This window comes from Thunnus albacares, chromosome 13 (genome assembly GCF_914725855.1).
Source record: "Thunnus albacares chromosome 13, fThuAlb1.1, whole genome shotgun sequence".
Classification (NCBI taxonomy): Eukaryota; Metazoa; Chordata; class Actinopteri; order Scombriformes; family Scombridae; genus Thunnus; species Thunnus albacares.
Genome location: NC_058118.1, coordinates 16,637,236 through 16,657,018, shown reverse-complemented (window position 1 = coordinate 16,657,018; position 19,783 = coordinate 16,637,236). Strand labels below are relative to the sequence as shown.

The window sequence follows — 19,783 nt, the reverse complement described above, 5'->3', positions numbered from 1 at the left end:
TTCAAATTTCATTTGACCCTAAACAGAGAGTACACAGTGGCAGAGTACCTGACCACCGTGATTGATAGAAAACTAAAGAAAACATTGACAATGTACAGACTGAGTTGACACAGCCAGGCTATAGAAACAGGCTGTCACAGACAGAGCAGGCTACCCAGGGAAGCCATGCTGTGTTCACTTTGTAATAAAGGAGAGGTTAAGACCGAATCTCACTTCCTATTATACTGTGAAGAGGTTTGCTTTGAAAAAATAAATAATATATATCCTGAGTATATCTCCCCGATCCTGAGAAACTGCCCTTTCTATGTGGGGAGAAAAGTCAGTGTGCAGTAACAGCTGCGAAATAAGTTAAATGTGGTCATACACTAAGAGAAACAAGCTCTGTAGTAAATATTTAGAGTTCTTACATCTGTGAAAAGGGTTAGGATTAATTTTCTGTACTGCCTCTGATCTGTCATGCCAATAAAGCTTATTTGAATTTGAAATGAACCAACAACGAAGTAAGTCAAAAATATCAACTTTTAGAAATGAAAAAGCACTCAAGTTTGTTTCACTTCAGTGACTACACAGCTGAGGCTGGTGAAATTGGTTTTCAGTACAACATGGTAGGAAAGATGAGATAAACAGCAGCACATCACTGGATGCTGCCTCGTCCACAGAGGTCTGTAAAGAAAATTCTCACAATAGCTACAGGCTCACCATAAACTCAAAGCGTCCATCAAGATTGATGTTCATGTGTATCTCAGTCTGATGAAACACTGCCATCTTATGGTCAAAGCCACACACAAACACACTGGACCCTGAGAGCTCAAAATACTTTGGATTCTGCCGGTCTTTTATGATAATAAGAATATATAACCATGATTTGACATTAAACAGCACCAACAGCATATAGGACCCCTAAAATCATTGCATGTACAAAATATAGCTGCAATTATAATATACATATGGTTGTTAAATATAGGAAATAAAAGCAGAAATAAAGGAACATTTCTTTGAATAGAATTATGTTATTGATATTAAATAAGTAAATCTTATTTTGACACTCCTATGCCTAAATCCTGTATTTTACATTCACATAGTTTTATAATATGGGTGAACACATGATATTTTATGATTTGGAAACACTGCGTTTATAGCAGGCATTCAAATGCCGCATTTAAAACATGTTTCACGATAAATGGAACAATTTTATAAAGTCAACCTCTCTCCTTTATGCTTCTTGGGGACTTAAATGTTGTATATGAGTGTTTTTTTTATGTGACTATGTGTTAAAAACAGTTCCAGACAATACGATCCCTCAGTCTATGAAAGCATTTTATGATCAACTGTATCAAAAGCAGCACTCAGATCAAGCAGTACCAAAACCAAATGTTTATTGGCATCTAAATTTATCCTGATATCATTAACTAATTTTACTAGGGTCCTCTTTGTACTGTGATTAGCCCAAAATCCAGACTGAAACATTTCTAACTTATTGTTTGAGTTAATAAAACTATTTAATTGTATGTACACCTGTTTCTCTCAAATTTAGCTCAACATAGAAGATTAGAGATTGATCTGTTGTTACTGGGTGCTGATGGATCAAGGATACTTTTTTTTAATCTCCACTAGTCATCATTGACTAGGAGAGACTGCTGACATCTGGGAGAGACAAGAGATGGCGTTTGAAGGCTTGGCAGTCCAAAGTGATAGGTAGTACCCACCATCTATCACCATGGATACGCACATTACAAGATACTCTCAAGGTCGGATGAGAGCGGTGCAGGATGATCCACATGTAGGACGGACTACTGTTACGAACCCAGATGGCTTACACTACACTTAGTGTGTGCAGATGTGGGAGAGCCTGTCAAACCAAGTGATGTCTCAAGAAACATAAAAAATAAATTGGGGTGCTCACATCCCAGTAGTGTGCAACACACAAGGATACTTGGTGAGACAGAATGAAACACTTGGACAAGTCTCACAATAAAATTAAATTTGTCTGATATTTGGTTTATGACCAAATACCTTGAAAAGTAAAGACATTCCCCAGCTGTATTTTGCATTAGTGCCAATTATCAAATATGCCAGCATGGTAAACTAAACATGGCAAACATAAGCATTGGCGTGTTAACATTGTCATTGTGAGCATATGCTGATGTTGGCATTTAGTTCAACGCACCGCTGTGACAAAGTAGAGTTTCAGCTGCCATCCTCAGTTTATCTCTGGTCAGAGCTTTCTTCCTGTTGGTTCTCTTTCTGATGGAAGTGTTGCAGCAACGTAAACCTTTTGAACAGTGGGAACAATGCTGATCATTTATCTGGGTAAAAGCGTGAGAAAAATGATGAAGAGCTAATTCATGGTCTATTTATAAGTGAACTGTATATATCAAATAGGAATCTCTCTTCAATAAAATGTTTTAGGCTTCTCTTGGTGATAGTTTGACCTTTATATGTTTTACTTCTTGCATTTCTAACACAGAATACAGCTCAGTGTGATGAATTTGTCTGTACTACAAATAAGCTATTTTGGTTTCTGCCTCTTGAGATACCTAATTGTCTTCAGGACTTGTTATATCAGTGATTAATATGGGATATAGGCTGCAGAGATGGGCTATGATCTGACCTTTCGTTGCCATGGTGGTAACTTAAAATGACTGGTCAGAGTTTAATCAGAGTTTAAGATTAAAGATTTTAATCTCAAGATCTGTTATCCATTCATGGTAAAGATGTGCCTCTAACCCTGACCTAACTTATCTTTAAGTTGCCTTCAAATCCTATTTTCACCCAAACAAAGAGCAGATACTCAGTGGCTTGACCTGCCTTGTAGCTACTGTACACTGAATGTACTTAGGGTTAAATGCCATGGTTGGCCTGCTGGCCTGATAGGCCGTCAGAAAACTTTTCACATCTATCTCTGGCCTATTGCACCATTAAAGCCTCCTTTAAAGGATAGGCTTGCTGTAATCATTCCTCCTGTTCATGCTGACCATTAAGAGATTCCTTCAAAATGCACTTTCAACATAAGTGATGGGGGACAAAATCCACAAGCCTCCTTCTGTGCAAAAGTTATTTAAAAGTTTATTTAAAGATATTATGAAGCTTCAGCCACCAAAATTAGTCAAATCAAGGCAACATCTTTCAAAGTCTTTTTAGTGCCAAATGCTCTCTTTTTGTTACAATACATTTTATAAAACAAAATAATGATAGTAATAATAATAATAACACATTAGAATACATTTTTGTTTAAAATGAGGACTGTGATTTTTCCCCCAGACTTGAGAAACAGGCATGGAGCAGAAATTTCTTGTTGGCCCCAGCATGGTATTCTTTCCATGTCTATTATATATACACTGTATTTTATAGTATCGTATTATTACTGTGTGAATATTAGTGTATACTTCAATATATTATTATGTACACACTGTTTTAACTTTTTGTGTTACTTTTCACTGTCAGTGTTTGTTTATGTCAATGTTGTTAATGATGATTCTTATTAATACTCAGTAACTTTCCTATTTGTTTGATTAATGTGTGGCAGACATGGATGTACTAAAACAGACATAACTGACACCTTCGGCTCTCATGTTTATTTTTCTATTAGGAACACATTACTGTACATCAAGATATTGTACATCTGAAGAAATGTGAATTAGTTTAGTGCAGCAAGCACATTTTACAGGTACCAACTGTACTGCAATGTGCCATTGTATGTAACATGGACATAGTTAAATATGACACTTGAGAACATTTTAAGTCTTAAATTTACATTATCCATAAATGCAGCTTTACAGCTTCAATTTCAAGTCATTAAGAGACAAAGAATGTCAAGAAATCCTGACACTGTCTACAAATGTAGAGTGTGTTATTTCAGTATTTTTGTATCTTCTTGCATAATTTTGTTTTGTTCTTTTGTAACATTGTTGTGCATTGTCTTATTGCTGTAGTTTCTTATAGAGATACACAGAACCCGATATGTAACCGTCCTCCTGCTCTGACACCGCTCTCTCCCAGTCTTCCACCTCAGTGACCTCTACGCGGCTCCAGAGCGCCTCTTCCTCCATCTGCTTCAGCTCACGCTCCAAGGCGTCTTTGTATTCCAGATTGTCACGGTTGCTTCTGGTTGTCATGCAAATGTAGCCACCTGGTAGAAACAGTGCAGTTTTTGTTGCTGACTGTTTACTCACCTCAGATCAGGGACTGGCAGACTGGCCAGAAATTCATTGCATTGTTGGTCCTACCTTTAGGACTAGAAGTAAAAGCATTTTATCTAACCTGTTAGGAGTTTCCAGGAGATGAGTTTCCTCCCAATTTAAGAGGTAATAACATCTTAAATTGTATTATTTATTTAGACTAGAGCAGTGATTCTGAGAAGCTTGATAAATATGGGCCCAAAACTGCAGCTGAGACAGCATCAAACCAAAAAACATATTCTCACCTGGTTTGGCAGATTTGCACAGATCTCTGACCACATCAACGGGAACCTGACCAATACTTAGTGCTCCAACAATCACAACCACATCAAACAAACCTGCAGGATGAAGAGGTGGATGAGTGAAGAAGATACAAGAACTTCATTTCAAAATGACATAATCACAGTTCAAAAAGTAAAGCTCACAACCTGCTGCTACTGATCACAAACGGACATACAGGATTAACAACAACCAAAACTTTCAGCAGTAATTAAAATGCAATTATAAAGTAAACTTCAAATGAATCTCCAACAACAGCAAACAGCGACAGATAACAAAATAATGATAAAAAAGACGGACAATCAATCTGAACACCAATAATGAACAAAACTAACCCGTCTTAGGATCATTTAATGAATCACAGTGATCAATGACCTGGGTGAAATAATTATGAAGCGTTAAATTACCCCACTGCACAGGTAGTGGCTCCTCTCCAAGCATGGACTGCTTAAGGTCCCGATACAACTCAGTCTCTCTGGCCAACTCCAACATAGCCTTGCTTCCATCAAGACCCACAAAATGTCCGAATCCATGTTTTTTCATCTGCGCAACAGAAACACAGAAATACTGGTCAAATCAATTGAACATGAAAATTTAAAAATGGTCGTGATAGTGCTCTTCTGAATCAGAGGAATTCTGAAATACAAGTTTTGATCCAAACAAGTAAAATAAAGACAGTGAGGATGATAAAAAATGTCTACACATTCATACATTATCTTCTAAACTGAAACAGACCAGACACAAACATAAAATGTACAATAGTAACTCAAAATATGTCATATTTTATAGGAAATAATACTTTAAGTTATTTCACTTTGAGAGAAACAAACAAACAAAAAAAGACCTTTGTCAAATATTATATTATGTATAATATTTACGTACTGCATCAAGACTATAAATATGAAGTTACTCCTTTTGATTCAATTTGGCCAGAAAGTTACCAGTGCAGGAGTTTGCTCCCATAACTTGTGAGTTTACCTGTTTGGCCACCAGTCCTGTACCACAGGCCACATCCAACACCACAGCTGCTTCACGGTCACCACTGAAATGGGACGAGATGCTGTTTGCTGCCAGACTTGGTGCGCGATAGTCCAGAACGGCCACATCCTGTTCAGACAAGATTTAAGACAGCAAAGGAGCTTGAGAGGCGTAATAACGACGTATGTATTGATGGATGAAAGCAATAGTTATTGATTGACTTATTTTTCAACACAATACAGCATATAGTTCAAACACTTTATTTGCAAACATGATGTTGGATGTACGGATAATAATTTTCCTATCAAACAATTTCCAATACATGTGACACTATATGTATTTATTCCCACTCATTAACAATTATATATATATATATTTACAATCTTCTTATTTTTGTGGTAGATGCTGACCTAAATCTGCTGTATTAAACTCTAAATGAACTGTTAATATGTTAACATTTTTACCACTGGCAGCAGTTAGTAATAACACAAAACATTTATAATGCAAGTACAAGAATATACTTATCAAAGTCTTATTGTCAGTAATAAAACACAAATTAATTAGTAGGTGTGCAGATCTGTAACAAAACTAATCAAAAACCAGACAGATGTTTCACTTTGGATAAACTGATTTATGGACTAAACTTAAGTTTTGGATTTCATCATCTCGACTGAAAATAAATAGTCTTGTTACTAAAAAAAGAGAATGAAGGGCATTTTAAACAAAAAAATCTCCTACTTTTGCAAAGTTTATAAGTGTCATTTATTGAGCCTCGACATGATCGACCAATCAAATTATTTGCTTAGAAGAAGGTTTTCCAGTCTGAAGGTTAACAAACCTTAATAACAAACTTCATGCTAATATCTTCACCTCCTTTACATCCTGGAGAGGGTGTTCAAGGTGAATTATAGAAAAAAAACAAATGAATAGGAAAAAAGAAAAAAATAACAGTGTACCCCAAACACATCTCAATCCATACTTTATCTTTGCAGGTACCAAACCAGAGAAATAAAAAGACCCCACATTATTTCAACCAAGGCACACACTGCACAATGACATCTCTTGATTGTCTTGTTTGCATCAAACACTGTTGAAGAGTTTGTATGTATCAACATCTTATATTTTTTCTTTTTAAATGAGACATGTTTCTTTTACATTTGCACAATAATGCAGCATTGATTAAGTCTTGATTCATTGATTTAATTGAACAATAAGTAAAATACTGCCAATATTTTGATGATGTCATACATCCATTATCTCACCTGATCATAGTTCTCTGCCCAGGTGTTGTAGAAGTTGACCTTGTCTCTTGATGTTGTGCTCTTATGTGCTGATAAGATAACAGCTTTCACATTTTCAAATGTGTTAGTGACAGCAGACATCATATACAAACCTGTTCAAAATAAGAAATAACCAAAGACAAAGCAGTCAAGTGATACTGGCAGATATCAGAATATTTATTAGAGATTGTAAATTTAAACTGTGAATAAAAATTACAGCTGTGGAACTACTACACAGGAGTTCACTTCTCTTTTCATAATGCCACTACTAGTAAACAACCAACTTAAAGGATGGGTTCCCAATTTTTCAAGACAACAACAGTCAGGTTCCCATAAAAGAGGCTGACAGAGGTTTTCCTCACTGTAATCATTCCTCCTGATCATACTGGCTATTAAAAGATCCCCTTAAATGTGCTTTCAATGTAACTGAGTCCAAAGTGTGTCCACACATTCATTTTGTGCAAAAATTAATTTCAAAGTGTTTCTCAATCAAGTGGATATTTCCCACGTTTTCAGTCTTTTTAGCATCAAATTCCCTCTTTGTGTTCCCTGTTGAGCTGCAGTGGAAGAATAGTGACAAAAAGAGGAACTTTGGCACTAAAAAGGCTGTAACATTGAAATATATCTATTTGATTTGACTCGTTTAGACTGCTGAAGCTTCATTTTAGCTTCAGATAAACTTTTTTGCACATTTATGCACAGAAGGAGGCTTGTGGATTTTATCCCCCTTCACTTACATTGTAAGTTCATTATGAAGGATCTTCTAATGGTCAATATGATCAAGAGGAATGATTACAGCAAGAAAAACCTGTTTCAATGCTCATTTGGACTCCTGACTTAAGATTTATCACCTATTTTAAGACAACCTTGATAATTTGTGAACTCGTCCTGTAAAACCTCATGTTATGGTTTGACACCAGGTCATTATGATAGTAAATATTTGTTTCAGTGACATTGAATTTGGGAGCCTATCTGACTTTACCTGTTGTTTACAACTACACAAGAGATGAAAACACAGTGTAACGACACAGTTACTTACAGTAGCGTCGCTGTTTTTATTTTTTCTGGCAGTTTCTTCACAAGTTAGCAATCGGTTATCAAGTTCAGGTGGCTGCTTCCAAAATATAATGGAGCAACGTGAAGGATTTGCTGCACACCGTGTACTTATTATGAGCATATGGGCCAGGAAGCAATAGTACGAAGTGTAATGGTTTGTTTCCCTCAGTTAAGACTGTAAGGGAAAGAAACAATGTCTATGTTACATTTCTGCCTTTTTGCTAAAAAAGTCATAATTTTGGCTTCTTACCTGTCTGTACGTTTTGTTACCTTCAGAAACCTCTATAGCCAAAAGACAGGCAGATAATTCTGCCCCTGTATTATAGTCCCTGGTGCTGCATTCAGGGCCTCCACGCTTTATCCCTCTAAACGCCCGTAAAAACAAAATTTCCGACAACCCGTGAAGGAGGCATTCATTCTTTCCAATTTCGTGCGCATGCGCAGTAGCGTCGTCCCAAGCTGCTGCTATTCTTGTTCCCACCTGTAGAGTGACTGGGAGTCAAATCAAAAATCTTCTGGAAAGTCCTCCTGATTTTTAACAACAAGCTAGCCAGCTAAAGCACGTAGCTGCCGACAACGTTAGCAAAGTTTTCCCAAGTTTTATTTGAAATAACTTTAACAGCTGAAAAGTCCGTTCGTTGTTTACATTTCGTCATGGAGACCTCTGAAAAGTTCCGCTCTTCCTACAACTTGTTTTGGTCCGTTTTCGTGGCATAGCTGGAAAGCTAAAAGCTGTGTGGTAATATTTGTTCGTTAGCTTAGCATTGGTCTCCCCAACACAAAAAAGCCCAGCCTCCTCTGTGCCTTGTTGGACGGCAGAAGTTTGAAACTTCACTCCCTGGTAAACGGGCCTCATCTACATTTCAAATGCATGTTGTATTTATCGAAGGATCATCTGATTTTTCTGTGAAACAGCTTGAAACGTTAAATTCTCGTCTGCAGATAGCAAATACACAGACAGACGAACCATTAACTGTTAACACATGACAGCCAGGATGGTGGCTTGTTGTTGAAATTTGTAATTGCTTTAAAAAATGTGTCATTTGAGTCAGATCTTGCTGATTGAATTCATCTTATCGCTAGTAAAAATCTCATGTTTTTGCCTTCAAAGCTGTTTATTTCATATACATTTATACCTATCGCTTCATCTACCAGAATCATTACTTATGCACATAATTTGTACATCTTTTCTTTTATTCAAACTCACAAGTCAGGTCATATATAAAGCTTAATTATTGTAATGTTATAATGTATATAGATTTAATCCCATTTACTTGACTTTTTATTTTGTTTTTATTACTCCTATTTCTTATCTGTTTACTTGTTTCCTTCACTGCTGTAACATCTTATCTTATTGTACTGTTGAAATACTCAAGCTTTTTTTCCCCCTTTTTTTTCCGCAGGTTTCGTTGATAGAAAAACTTCAAAATGTCTATCCTAGGATTAAAAAAGAAACAGCCAAAGACTTTCAAAGTCAAAGTTATCACCATGGATGCTGAGATGGAGTTCAGCTGTGAGGTATGGGAGGTATTTTAGGCAACCTTTGAGCCTGAAATGATGCTTTCTCTCTGTATGGATCAGTGTGTCATCTCTATGTCCAGGCCAATGCATAACCATATATCATATGTTTGCATTAATATTGTATTTATAGACATTTAGATGCTTTATGTGTCAGTTTGGAAGTTCTTGAACCCCATATTTAGAGAGAAGGACGAAAGAGTTGAGCATGTGTTGTCTCATACATATAACCATTTATTGTTGCCATCTAAGACACGTTCTGAAAAATGTCATACAACTTGCTTGAAGAAGCATCAGGGAATGTTTTAAGCAGAGGCGACAAGCTGCTCAGATCCTGATGCATCTTGTCTTATGATCAGTTTAGTTAATAGATGCTTTTTAAATGGTGCCTTTGATTTTTTTCTCCTGTATGTTAATGTTTTATCTCTTAAAAGTCACTTTTATGACGTTACTGCAGGTGGTCTTTATTTCAGGGGAACTCTACACCTCTACTATAAAACACTGCAGGAAACTTTATCATTTAATCAGTCACATATATATTTTACCATTAAGTTTAAATTAATATTCTAGTCCATACAAAGATATGACGGCTTATTAGTTTATATTTGGTTTACCTTAAACAATGACTGGAAATGGCTGCAAACCAACATATTATCTTCTCATCATCTCAACTCACTGGTCTCTTTATCGCTCGCTGTTTTTCTCAGGTGAAGTGGAAAGGTAAAGACCTGTTTGACTTGGTGTGTCGCACAGTTGGTTTAAGGGAGACCTGGTTCTTTGGACTCAGGTACACAATAAAGGACACTTACGCCTGGCTGAAACAAGAGAAACGGGTGAGTGGAGGAGTGAAAGAGTTTTTGCACAACATTGGCATAACACAGATGTTTTTTATGTGGTATCCAAAATTGAAAAGGTGAGTATAATCTGGGTTATAGGGCTGTGTCTAATTTATTTTTTATTATTATTTAATCTGTTGATTATTTTTCAATTAGATAATACATTGTCTAGTCTGTAAAATGTCAGAAAATAGCAAAAATGCCTTGAGGTGACCATTTCAACCTGCTTGTTTTGTCCGACAGATAGTCCACCTTAAAATTACAATTACAATTACAATTACAATTATACAAAACTTTAAATCAAGCAGCAACCAGCTCATGTTTGTCATTTTGCTTGATAAATGGATTAAAAAATGTATGGATAATTTAAATTAGTGATTAATTATGAATCAAGCAATTAAACTACTAATTGACTTATTGTTTAGTGTGCTGCTAATCAATAAACTGTTATAATTTACATAGACACTGATCAGATAAACACATAATTTTTCATTTTTCTTCCAATGTTTATTTCCTCACTAAGGTCTTGGATCAAGAGGTTCCCAAGGACTCTCCCATAACATTTCATTTCCTGGCTAAATTCTTCCCAGAGAAAGTAGAAGAAGAGTTGGTCCAAGAAATCACTCAGCATCTCTTCTTCTTACAGGTAATCTAGCAGATTATATGATTTGTAAAATAACCTTTGGTTTAATCTTTTGGACATTTTGGTAGTGTTTCTTTTCATGTAGGTCGAAATTTACCTCCAGTTCCATGTTAAAAAATGTTTACTTGGTTTGTAACATGTTCATACATGTCTTCAAACTCTTGTTCAGGTGAAGAAACAGATATTAGATGAAGAGATTTTCTGTTCCCCTGAAGCCTCTGTTCTGCTGGCATCATACGCTGTTCAAGCCAAGGTAAGAAAGTCATGAAAGTTTAATGGTTCCTCACTTAAAGGACCAGTCTGTAAGATTTAGTGGCATCTAGCGGAACAGACTTGGCAGAAATGGAATATAATATTCATAAGCATGTTTTAATCAGTGTAATCCCATGAAATTAATGTGTTTTCGTTACCTTAGAACGAGCCATTTATATTCACATAGGGAGCAGGTCTTCTTCCATGGAGGCCGCCATGTTTCTACAGTAGCCCAGAATGGACAAACCAAGCACTGGCTCTAGAGAGGGCCTTCCATGTTTTTCGTGAGTTTCACAGTTACTGTAGGTTCTCCTACACACTTGCAAAGGGAGGTTGAGGGGAGGGGTATTCAGTTGGTTGCAATCTGCAACCTCACTGCTAGATGCCACTAAATGTTACACACTGGTCCTTTAAATTCCCTCTTAAAACAAGTCCAGATAACGTTACAGCTTTATGGTAATACAAAAATAAAATGTTTTGATCAGCTGTATGCAAAGAAAATCTCTGTCTATGAAGACAAAAGCTGTTGTTGATTTTCGTACTCAAAGAACACACAGGGCAAATCTAGATGACTGTAAACAAAACATATATATGTGCATTTTATTTTAAGTGTAACTTTGCTAACGTACAACATTAACATTCACAATTCTTTCTTTCTTTTGTTCTCTTTCTCTCTCATTATTCACTATCCCTCCCTCAATCTCAACCTCAGTATGGCGACTATGACCCAAACTTTCACAAGCCGGGATTCCTGGCACAAGATGAGCTGTTGCCAAAAAGAGTAAGTAAAACCAACGTTTGTGTCTTTGTGTCTGTGCGCAGCATATATTGTTTTTCTTCTGATCCTCAAGTGTGTGTGTGTGTGTATCCTAGGTTCTGATGCAATACCAAATGACAGCTGACATGTGGGAGGAGAAGATCACAGCTTGGTATGCAGAGCACAGAGGCATCGCCAGGTAGGACTGACCCAGGAGAGCTTCTGAAATCCAGCACGTAAAGAGAAATTAACACCTTTTATAAAAGGTGTCAATCAAGATTCTGTAGTTGAAGCGTGATGAAGATATCAGGGTTTGATACACCTTCTTTATTCACCACATCATTCATACAGGGATGAGGCTGAGATGGAATACCTAAAGATTGCTCAAGACCTTGAGATGTATGGTGTCAGCTACTTTGCCATTACTGTGAGTGTAAATTACTGTGACTATTATAGTATTCTGAAAAATGCAACCTTAAACGTTACAGTCATATTGGTTTACGTTACTATTTTTCTCACTCACATTGACAGCAAAACAAGAGGGACACAGACCTGTTACTTGGAGTGGATGCTCAGGGTCTTCACATCTACAGCCCCAACAGCAAACTCAACCCTAACAAGTCGTTTCCTTGGAGCGGCATCCGCAACATCTCTTACAGCGAGAAGGAGGTAAATGCAATCAGTGGATTCATCAGCTAGTAAAAAAGGGTTAAAAAGATCTAAACTTCTCTACCTTTCTCACGTTGCAGTTCACTATCAAACCCCTCGACAAGAAGAAAGATGTTTTCAAGTTCTACTCATCGCAGCTGCGTGTCAACAAGCTGGTTGGTTTTCCTAGTTTGTCCGTGTAAACTGCTCAAATATAATAGTTTAATGAAAATTAATAAGGAGTAAAATATTGTTTGTTTGTATCGCCTGTGTCTTCAGATCCTGCAGTTGTGCATCGGTAACCATGATCTGTTCATGAGGAGGAGGAAGGTGGACTCAATTGAAGTGCAGCAGATGAAGGCTCAAGCTAAAGAGGAGAAGGCCCGCAAGAAGGTTAGCTCTCCCTGAGAGATGAGAATAAAACCCAGATATACAAATGATTTGATTTGATCATGGTATTGTGTTTATTGTCTTAACTTTATTGGATCCCTCGGCCTCCATCTAGATGGAGCGTCAAATCCTGGCAAGAGAAAAACAGATGAGGGAGGAAGCGGAACGAGCAAAAGAAGACATGGAACGAAGACTCTTCCAGCTGCAGGACGAGGCACGACTGGCCAACGAGGCACTGGTGAGATCTTCTTCCTCGACATGAGATAATTGTTGATTATTCCAGACGTTTGGGTGAGGACAGCGAGTCCTATGTTCCTGTAGTTAATTGCATGAAAGAAACGGTACAAACAGAATGACGTCGAGCCAGATTCTTCCATCATGCCGAACTCTTCCACAGTCGATCATACTAACATGTCTTTAAAATGTTGCAACGCGTTTTGTCCAGCTGCGGTCTGAGGAGACAGCGGACCTGCTTGCAGAGAAGGCCCAGATCGCCGAGGAGGAGGCTAAGCTGCTAGCCCACAAGGCTGCAGAGGCTGAGCAGGACAGGCAGAGGTTAGAGGTCACCGCCATGAAATCCAAGGAGGAGAAAAGACTGATGGAGCAGAAGATGAGGGAGGCAGAGCAGTTGGCCGTCAAACTGGTGGAGCAGTCTGAGAGGAGGTGCGGAATTGTCTTGACTAGTGTCAATAAATTTACTTATTACTTCACTTACAGCTTTGCATTATGCATTACGTGCATCCTGTTTTTATAGTGAAATGGTGGCATTGTGTTCCCCTCGATTTCCCCTTAAATTATGTGACAGCGTCCAATAACATCACGATGAAATACTGTTGACGACAACTTTGTAAAAACCTTTTCCTGTAAAACGGGCTCAGCCATTATCAGCCAGGTTCAGGCTTTTATGTGGTTGTACATCAAAAGTGTGCTCCTATAACATTGTCGGACTCATGATGGATGTGTTGAAAAAAAAAAAAAAAAGGATCAAAATCAATGCAGCCGAACCAGAGTTATCATCTTTTTTTCCTCTAGGCTGAAGGAGGCAGATCACCTGAAGCAGGACCTGACTGAGGCAAAGGACGCTGAGCGGAGAGCCAAGCAGAAGCTGCTGGAGATCACCAAAACAACATACCCTGTACGCTGGTGATGACACTGCTGCTTGTGTGCTTTGTGTGATACCTTTGCTTTTTGTGAATGAATACAGGAGGTTATTATTGAATATTTAAATATTTTTGAAATCCAGGTTATTACTAAAGCCATTTATTAGCTGCTGTCCATTAAAGGTAATTTATGTGAGATACTTCTACAGCGTGTGATGTTCAGTGCATTTCAGGACTTTTTTTTAGGGAGGATTACTGTTGTTGTTCCACAATCTCCCTCAATTATTTCTACTTAAGTCAGTGATAGTGTGTATTTCCCAGAGAGCAGTCTTTATCTACAAGATTAGAGGTGAAGGATGAGCCTGTGGCTTATACTGCCTGTGATAAAACCAGCTTTATATTGATACCTGGTTGATATTGAGTGGAACAAATAGTATTTTGAAAAGAAAAAGACAAACAACTTTTTCGCTACAGAATTTTTTGCTTTTTTGAGCAGCAAAGTTCATATGAGAAATTAGTTATTAGAGTATTTTTTATATTCTCCTACAGAAAACTGGCAAGAGAAATACAACACAAGAAAATAAACCCATGAATTAAATATGGTTTTAAAAACTTTGTAAGGGTTTTTTTTTTCATTTTAATGTAGTTAGATAGGAATAGTTTGCTTTCATTTTGTGTGGAATGGTTGCTCAGAGTAAGAGCAGTCAAAAGGCAGTGATATCACTCAAAAAATTTGACTTGCTGATAGTTTTTGCCACATAGTAACAGTGGTGCAACATGTTCTTTATCTTCATGAGTGTTTCTGCTAATTTGACGTCCGTCTGCCTTATTTTCAAGCTCATAGCAGCCTACTCCACTCCCCCTGCTCCCCCTGAAGCAGCCGACTTTGCTTATGAATCGGCATCTACGCGCCTCGACTTCAAGGACTCTGATATGAAAAGGCTGTCTATGGAAATCGAGAGAGAGAGGTGAGCTGGAGTTTAAATCTCCTGCAGCAACATTGGAGAAGTGCGGTTTGGCTCTGCTTATTTATGATTTCTTGTTATGCATTAATACTCATACTCAATACTCAGGCTGGAGTACATGGAGAAGAGCAAACACCTGCAGGATCAACTGAAGGAACTGAAGTCAGAGATCGAGTCGCTTAAGCTGGAGGAGCAGCAGCAACAGGCCGGAGTCTACAGCCTCCACAATGAGGCGAGGGGATACGTGCAGGAGCCTGTCTACATACCTCACAGCAATGTACGTTCGATCGTATTATTGTTAAAGATCCCCTCCAGACATATTTTAAAACATAAAAAATACATAAAAAAGTTCAATTACCTAGTTAAAGATTCTTAAAATCACTTCTACTCCTCCCTCATCGAAAAATCAAGAATCTATATATATATGCAAACTAGTGCTGTTTCCTACTTCACTAAAAAAGTCCACTCTCAGTGTTTGTGTGCTGGAGGTTTCAAGTTTCTACATCACACTTGTGTAAGTCACATATTCAAACACGATTGGCTCCAAACTATGTCACAAATCCTGCTTGTACGTACACGTGTTAAACTCAGATTGAAGGTGAACACAGATAAACTTCCCTCCTTCAGGAGATTAAGATTAGATTTGCACATACGTCGTTCTGCACAGTGAAGGTCAAACATCCAACTGAATAACAAGCAAAACACATTTTTGAGTGGAAGTTGGACTTTAATATTAATAGTTTTACTGATGATTGGTTACCTGCCAGAATGTGTAATAGAGTGAATAAACCTGTGAATCCAGTTTTTGGCCTATAATATTATTAATATTAAAGTGGTTTCCCCTCTTTCTACCATTTCATAATAATGAGCTCACATGTAGACGGCTGCTATATCAGTGACTGCATGTTAACATCTGACTGCCTGTTTGCATTATCCAAAGCATGATGGGAACTGTAGCACCATAAATATCCCTCATAAATGGAAATGAGGAAAATAAAATGGAAAAAAAATATATAATAATTTCTCGGTAGCATGTTCAATGTCATCAGATCAGATGATCATGATTCATATATACATGGAACACCAACGTTCTCCTTTATACTTTAATATACAGGCATTTGCTTTGTGTTGAAAACATTTAAACACATGCAGAAAGAAAACAATTTCAAATTGCATAAAAAATGTCATGTATGGAACCACTTACATGCCAAAAGATGTCATCTCTGAGTAGTCTTGCTTCTCCTGAAAATAAAAATTTATAGTATTCCTCGCTAAGACATGCAGATGCACATCTGCCTTTAAATGAAAAAAAGAGTGAGCCAAACAGCCAACTGTTTGAAGGCTTCCTGTTTTTAGATATTAAATATATATCTTAAAAGTGCAAAACATTTAAGATGAGAATATGAAATACAGTCCTTCCATAAAATATTAATTACATCACTATATTTACATAACTGCATACATACTTCTTGTCTTTGAGTTTCTAATCACACCTTGAATGCTCATTTCTTTGTACAGATTTCAGCCACCAGAGCTTCTGTCTCAAACTGCTCATACTTGTCTTGTTTTGCAGCGAAACTCTGCGTACATGTCTCAGATGGCCTTCTTTGAAGAAGTGTGATCCTGGTCCCGCAAGAAGAGGAAGGAGGGCATCGGCTGTTGCGACTTAGTATTTTTATAAGACATCTCTAAATGTTTGGTTGATATTTTACCAGGCTGAACCTACAAGACAGACACATACATACACCATGACTGTGTGCTTCGGAAAGACTTTATATGTATCCTCAACAGCAAACGGCTACGAGCTTAGCCGCCTGCACAGGCTCATGCTAAGTTGTACCGCCCGTTACACTACAGCACCTTCCACAATTCTTTTATATATAATGAACACATTAATGTGCCCCCACCCCCGCCCCCCCCCCACCCGGTCCACACCAACACTGGGGCGCACACACACACACTATGACACACACCAATTTGGTATGGCCAGCCTGGATCAAATCTGCATGCCACATAGTAAACTACACCAAGCGGAGATTGACATTAGCCACAGACACTGGAAATACAAAAAGACAAAAAAGGCAGATGGTGAAGTGGTTCCTTTTTTTTTTTTTTTTTTTTAGTGACCAAGTTTGTCACCGCCGTGGTGATTTGCCACCGTCGCTGATCAATATCCACTCACATCTGCTGGGCTGACTGCTGTTTTTTATTTTCAATTCACTGGTTTATTCTGCAGTTACATCACTACGACTAGAATTTTTAAAATATTTTTTATAATCAGACGATCTGCTTAATGAGGTGGTTTAACACATTGTCATCGCCAATTCAGAGCCCGAGTATGAAAGAGTTTTAATTTTCTGATGTTTTATGTGGTTTTAAGGGATACTTGGCTATAAAATGGTCAGATATAGAATGATGCCTTAATGACAAGTTATAGATTAATGCATTAACAACATTTCGGGACAGCGATTAAGTTTAAATTTGTCTTAAACCGTCTTAAGGCAAAGTTCCTGCATCAGATGTAATTACTTAAATAATCTTTTTCAGGCTGGGGACAGTTATGGAAATTAAAAAAAATATCCCGAAGATTTTGTAAATATGGAAAATTTGGTCATTTTTCTTTCAAACCAGCAAAGTGTTTCTCAAACTTGGCTTTTGAAAGTGGAACATGAAAGAAACCCAAATGCTCAAATGTCTGTTTCTACATTAAACAAGTTATTGTTGACTGTACTTTGGACACAAAAAAATACACTGAAGTTAACTCTTGATCAGAAACATGTAATGTGAAAACTAACATTGTGCTAAAAGTAATTTATAAAAGTCAAAGTCCAAATTTGACAGACAGACATGTGCAGGGACAGTGCCTAGATGTGACACTCCATAAAAATGTTAAATTCTTTTTTTTTTCTTTCATTTTGGTGTTTTCATTTTTATTTGCTTGCTATTTTTGTTACTTGGTTCATGAACTGCCGTATTGTTTCTAGTGCCTCATCATGATAGTCAATAGAAATGCAGTATATAGTTCCAAGCTTGAGCTCTGCCATTTCACATTTTTTGTATGTTGTACGTTAGACTGCTGATGTGCCTCGAAGTTTATTTTTTACTATTTTGATTTGAGTTGCTAAGGTTTTTATTTGGTGTTATTGTGCTCATTTGTCTTAGCAGTAGGGTTACTCTTAAGTTTGGGATTCATGTCTCATCCTGACTTCTTTACAGAATAACAGATTGATGGCTTTCCTGATTTCTCTTTGCTTATGTATTTCTCAGGGTTAGTGTTGGAGACAATCATTGCAGGTAGAATCTTGTTGTTTTTATCCCCTGAGATATACGGTATGATATCCATTAATGTTTACTTTTTTTGAACAGGCTATTTTCATTGAACTTAAAGTCGAATAGTAATTCAAACGATAAAGTTTATTTCCAGCAGTGGATGCATTTCTCAAATACAGAGGTGGGTAACTTGAGTGAACTTTTATTCTATCGCACTCCTCATAACTTTTTTCAGAAAGGGAGCCAAACTTTTGTTTATTTGTAGTGGCCTATTAGACTGACTTCATTATGGACTGAACAGTGATAAATGATTGGTTCATTATTATCCTCATGACTGTGGTTGTTAACGAGCAAGGCTAACCCTGGTCTTGTGTAAATGGTTATTGTGTTAAATTTCCAAGTGGAAATGCTTCAGTTTGCATCTTTTATTTATTTGTGCCTTAAATAACACTTATCACCGCACACATTTTCTTGAGGTGTATCATTGTGGGGGACTTTATTGTATTTTAATGTATGTTTTATTTTACTATCATGGGATTTTCCTGCCAAATTCAAGTCCAGTGTTAAAAAAAATAATAATTTCACATCTAAAAAGTGTTGTATTTTAGGTGGACAGAGTGACAAAAATGTTACAATTTCACATGTACAGCAGTGTTTTGTCAGTGATTTGTAACCTCCAGTTATTTTGTGTGTATCATTTCATTACAACAGTGATCATACAACAATGTGTGTGTATAACTGTTTGATGTATGTGCAGACATTAGGAGTTGTCTTATAGATCATTATTGAATCATTTTTACTTCCTATGTGTCAGTAAAATGCAGTCATCTTAACCACAGAGTGAACTCTCCCATCAAGGCTGCACAGTCCTCTTAATGTTATTTTAATAATGGAACATTCATAGAAATTATGAGTCTGAATCTGCATCAAAATATATATATATTTTTACAGACAGTCTGATTGGCTGATGGTGGTTATGATTTTTGCAGAATAACTAAATCTTGACCAGCAATATTGGCAAATTGGATAAGGATGAATTGTTAAAAGTGTCATGTGAGTCAGATTCTTGACCACTTAGTTATGTTTGTTTAAATTTGTCATGTCACTGTAATGTGATCAATAGTTGAATTTTTCAGGATCACTCAGATGTCTTGTTTTCATTTAGGACTGAAAATCTAAATTTATTTAAGGTAACAAGTGTTCAGTCTATCAGAGTGTCACAGGTCTTTTTAAATCATGCAAATTAATTTACTTAAATTACACAATGTTCCTATTTTTACTATTTAATGTAGCCAGTTCTGCTAACATCCAACATTAAAAGCAGTTTCCACCAAGCTCACGTTTGAGGGACAACACAGTTGCACGTTTGCTTCAAACAGATAAGATTTTCTATTTTAATAGATAAAGTAAAATGTAAAAAAAAAAACAACCTATCAACAGCTGACTGTTCGGGTACAAACCTGAAGCAACTGTATTTCAGAGGACATGGGATGTTCAAATCAAATGGGAAGATACTGTAGCTTTGTGCACTAGATGGGATGTGGGCCCGCAGAGATGTGCTTATAGCACAAAAGTAACTCTGGATACATTCATGTAAACTGCAGTGTGTGTTTGCATTCAGAAATATTCATAT

General features: G+C 37.0%; 2 protein-coding genes across 4 annotated transcripts; one reads left to right on the top strand and one right to left on the bottom strand.

The window, feature by feature from the left end:
• Positions 1–3,560: 3,560 nt before the first annotated feature.
• On the bottom strand, positions 3,561–8,135 carry mettl27 (methyltransferase like 27). Of its 3 annotated transcripts, none has more exons than XM_044370243.1 (7): positions 8,042–8,135; positions 7,755–7,946; positions 6,698–6,828; positions 5,436–5,564; positions 4,865–5,000; positions 4,424–4,516; positions 3,561–4,129 (listed from the first exon to the last, which is right to left on the bottom strand). In XM_044370243.1, exons 3-7 carry the CDS (start codon positions 6,818–6,820, stop codon positions 3,921–3,923), a joined length of 690 nt encoding a protein of 229 aa, XP_044226178.1. In that variant the 5' UTR covers positions 6,821–6,828; positions 7,755–7,946; positions 8,042–8,135; the 3' UTR covers positions 3,561–3,920. The 3 variants fall into 3 exon arrangements, with proteins under 3 accessions (XP_044226178.1, XP_044226177.1, XP_044226179.1); XM_044370242.1 differs by having other exon boundaries at positions 8,022–8,118; XM_044370244.1 differs by lacking the exon at positions 7,755–7,946 and having other exon boundaries at positions 8,022–8,104.
• A 144-nt stretch (positions 8,136–8,279) lies between these two features.
• Positions 8,280–19,141, top strand: nf2b (neurofibromin 2b (merlin)). Its single transcript, XM_044370241.1, has 17 exons — positions 8,280–8,612; positions 9,175–9,289; positions 9,997–10,122; positions 10,649–10,771; positions 10,938–11,021; positions 11,733–11,801; positions 11,894–11,976; positions 12,129–12,204; positions 12,309–12,446; positions 12,527–12,601; positions 12,705–12,818; positions 12,931–13,053; positions 13,261–13,478; positions 13,848–13,950; positions 14,753–14,883; positions 14,989–15,157; positions 16,454–19,141. The coding sequence occupies exons 2-17, from the start codon at positions 9,200–9,202 to the stop codon at positions 16,499–16,501; spliced, it is 1,770 nt and encodes a 589-aa protein (XP_044226176.1). The 5' UTR covers positions 8,280–8,612; positions 9,175–9,199; the 3' UTR covers positions 16,502–19,141.
• Positions 19,142–19,783: the final 642 nt, after the last annotated feature.

Excerpts from the sequence above, each read along its gene's own strand:
- mettl27 (XM_044370243.1), bottom strand. The coding sequence starts at position 6,820 with ATGATGTCTGCTGTCACTAACACATTTGAAAATGTGAAAGCTGTTATC. Across the intron at positions 5,001-5,435 it reads CAGGACTGGTGGCCAAACAG|ATGAAAAAACATGGATTCGG; the intron begins GTAAACTCACAA and ends TCTGTTGCGCAG. Across the intron at positions 4,517-4,864 it reads GCCACTACCTGTGCAGTGGG|GTTTGTTTGATGTGGTTGTG; the intron begins GTAATTTAACGC and ends TTCATCCTGCAG.
- nf2b (XM_044370241.1), top strand. The coding sequence starts at position 9,200 with ATGTCTATCCTAGGATTAAAAAAGAAACAGCCAAAGACTTTCAAAGTC. Across the intron at positions 11,977-12,128 it reads GAGCACAGAGGCATCGCCAG|GGATGAGGCTGAGATGGAAT; the intron begins GTAGGACTGACC and ends TCATTCATACAG. Across the intron at positions 15,158-16,453 it reads TCTACATACCTCACAGCAAT|CGAAACTCTGCGTACATGTC; the intron begins GTACGTTCGATC and ends CTTGTTTTGCAG.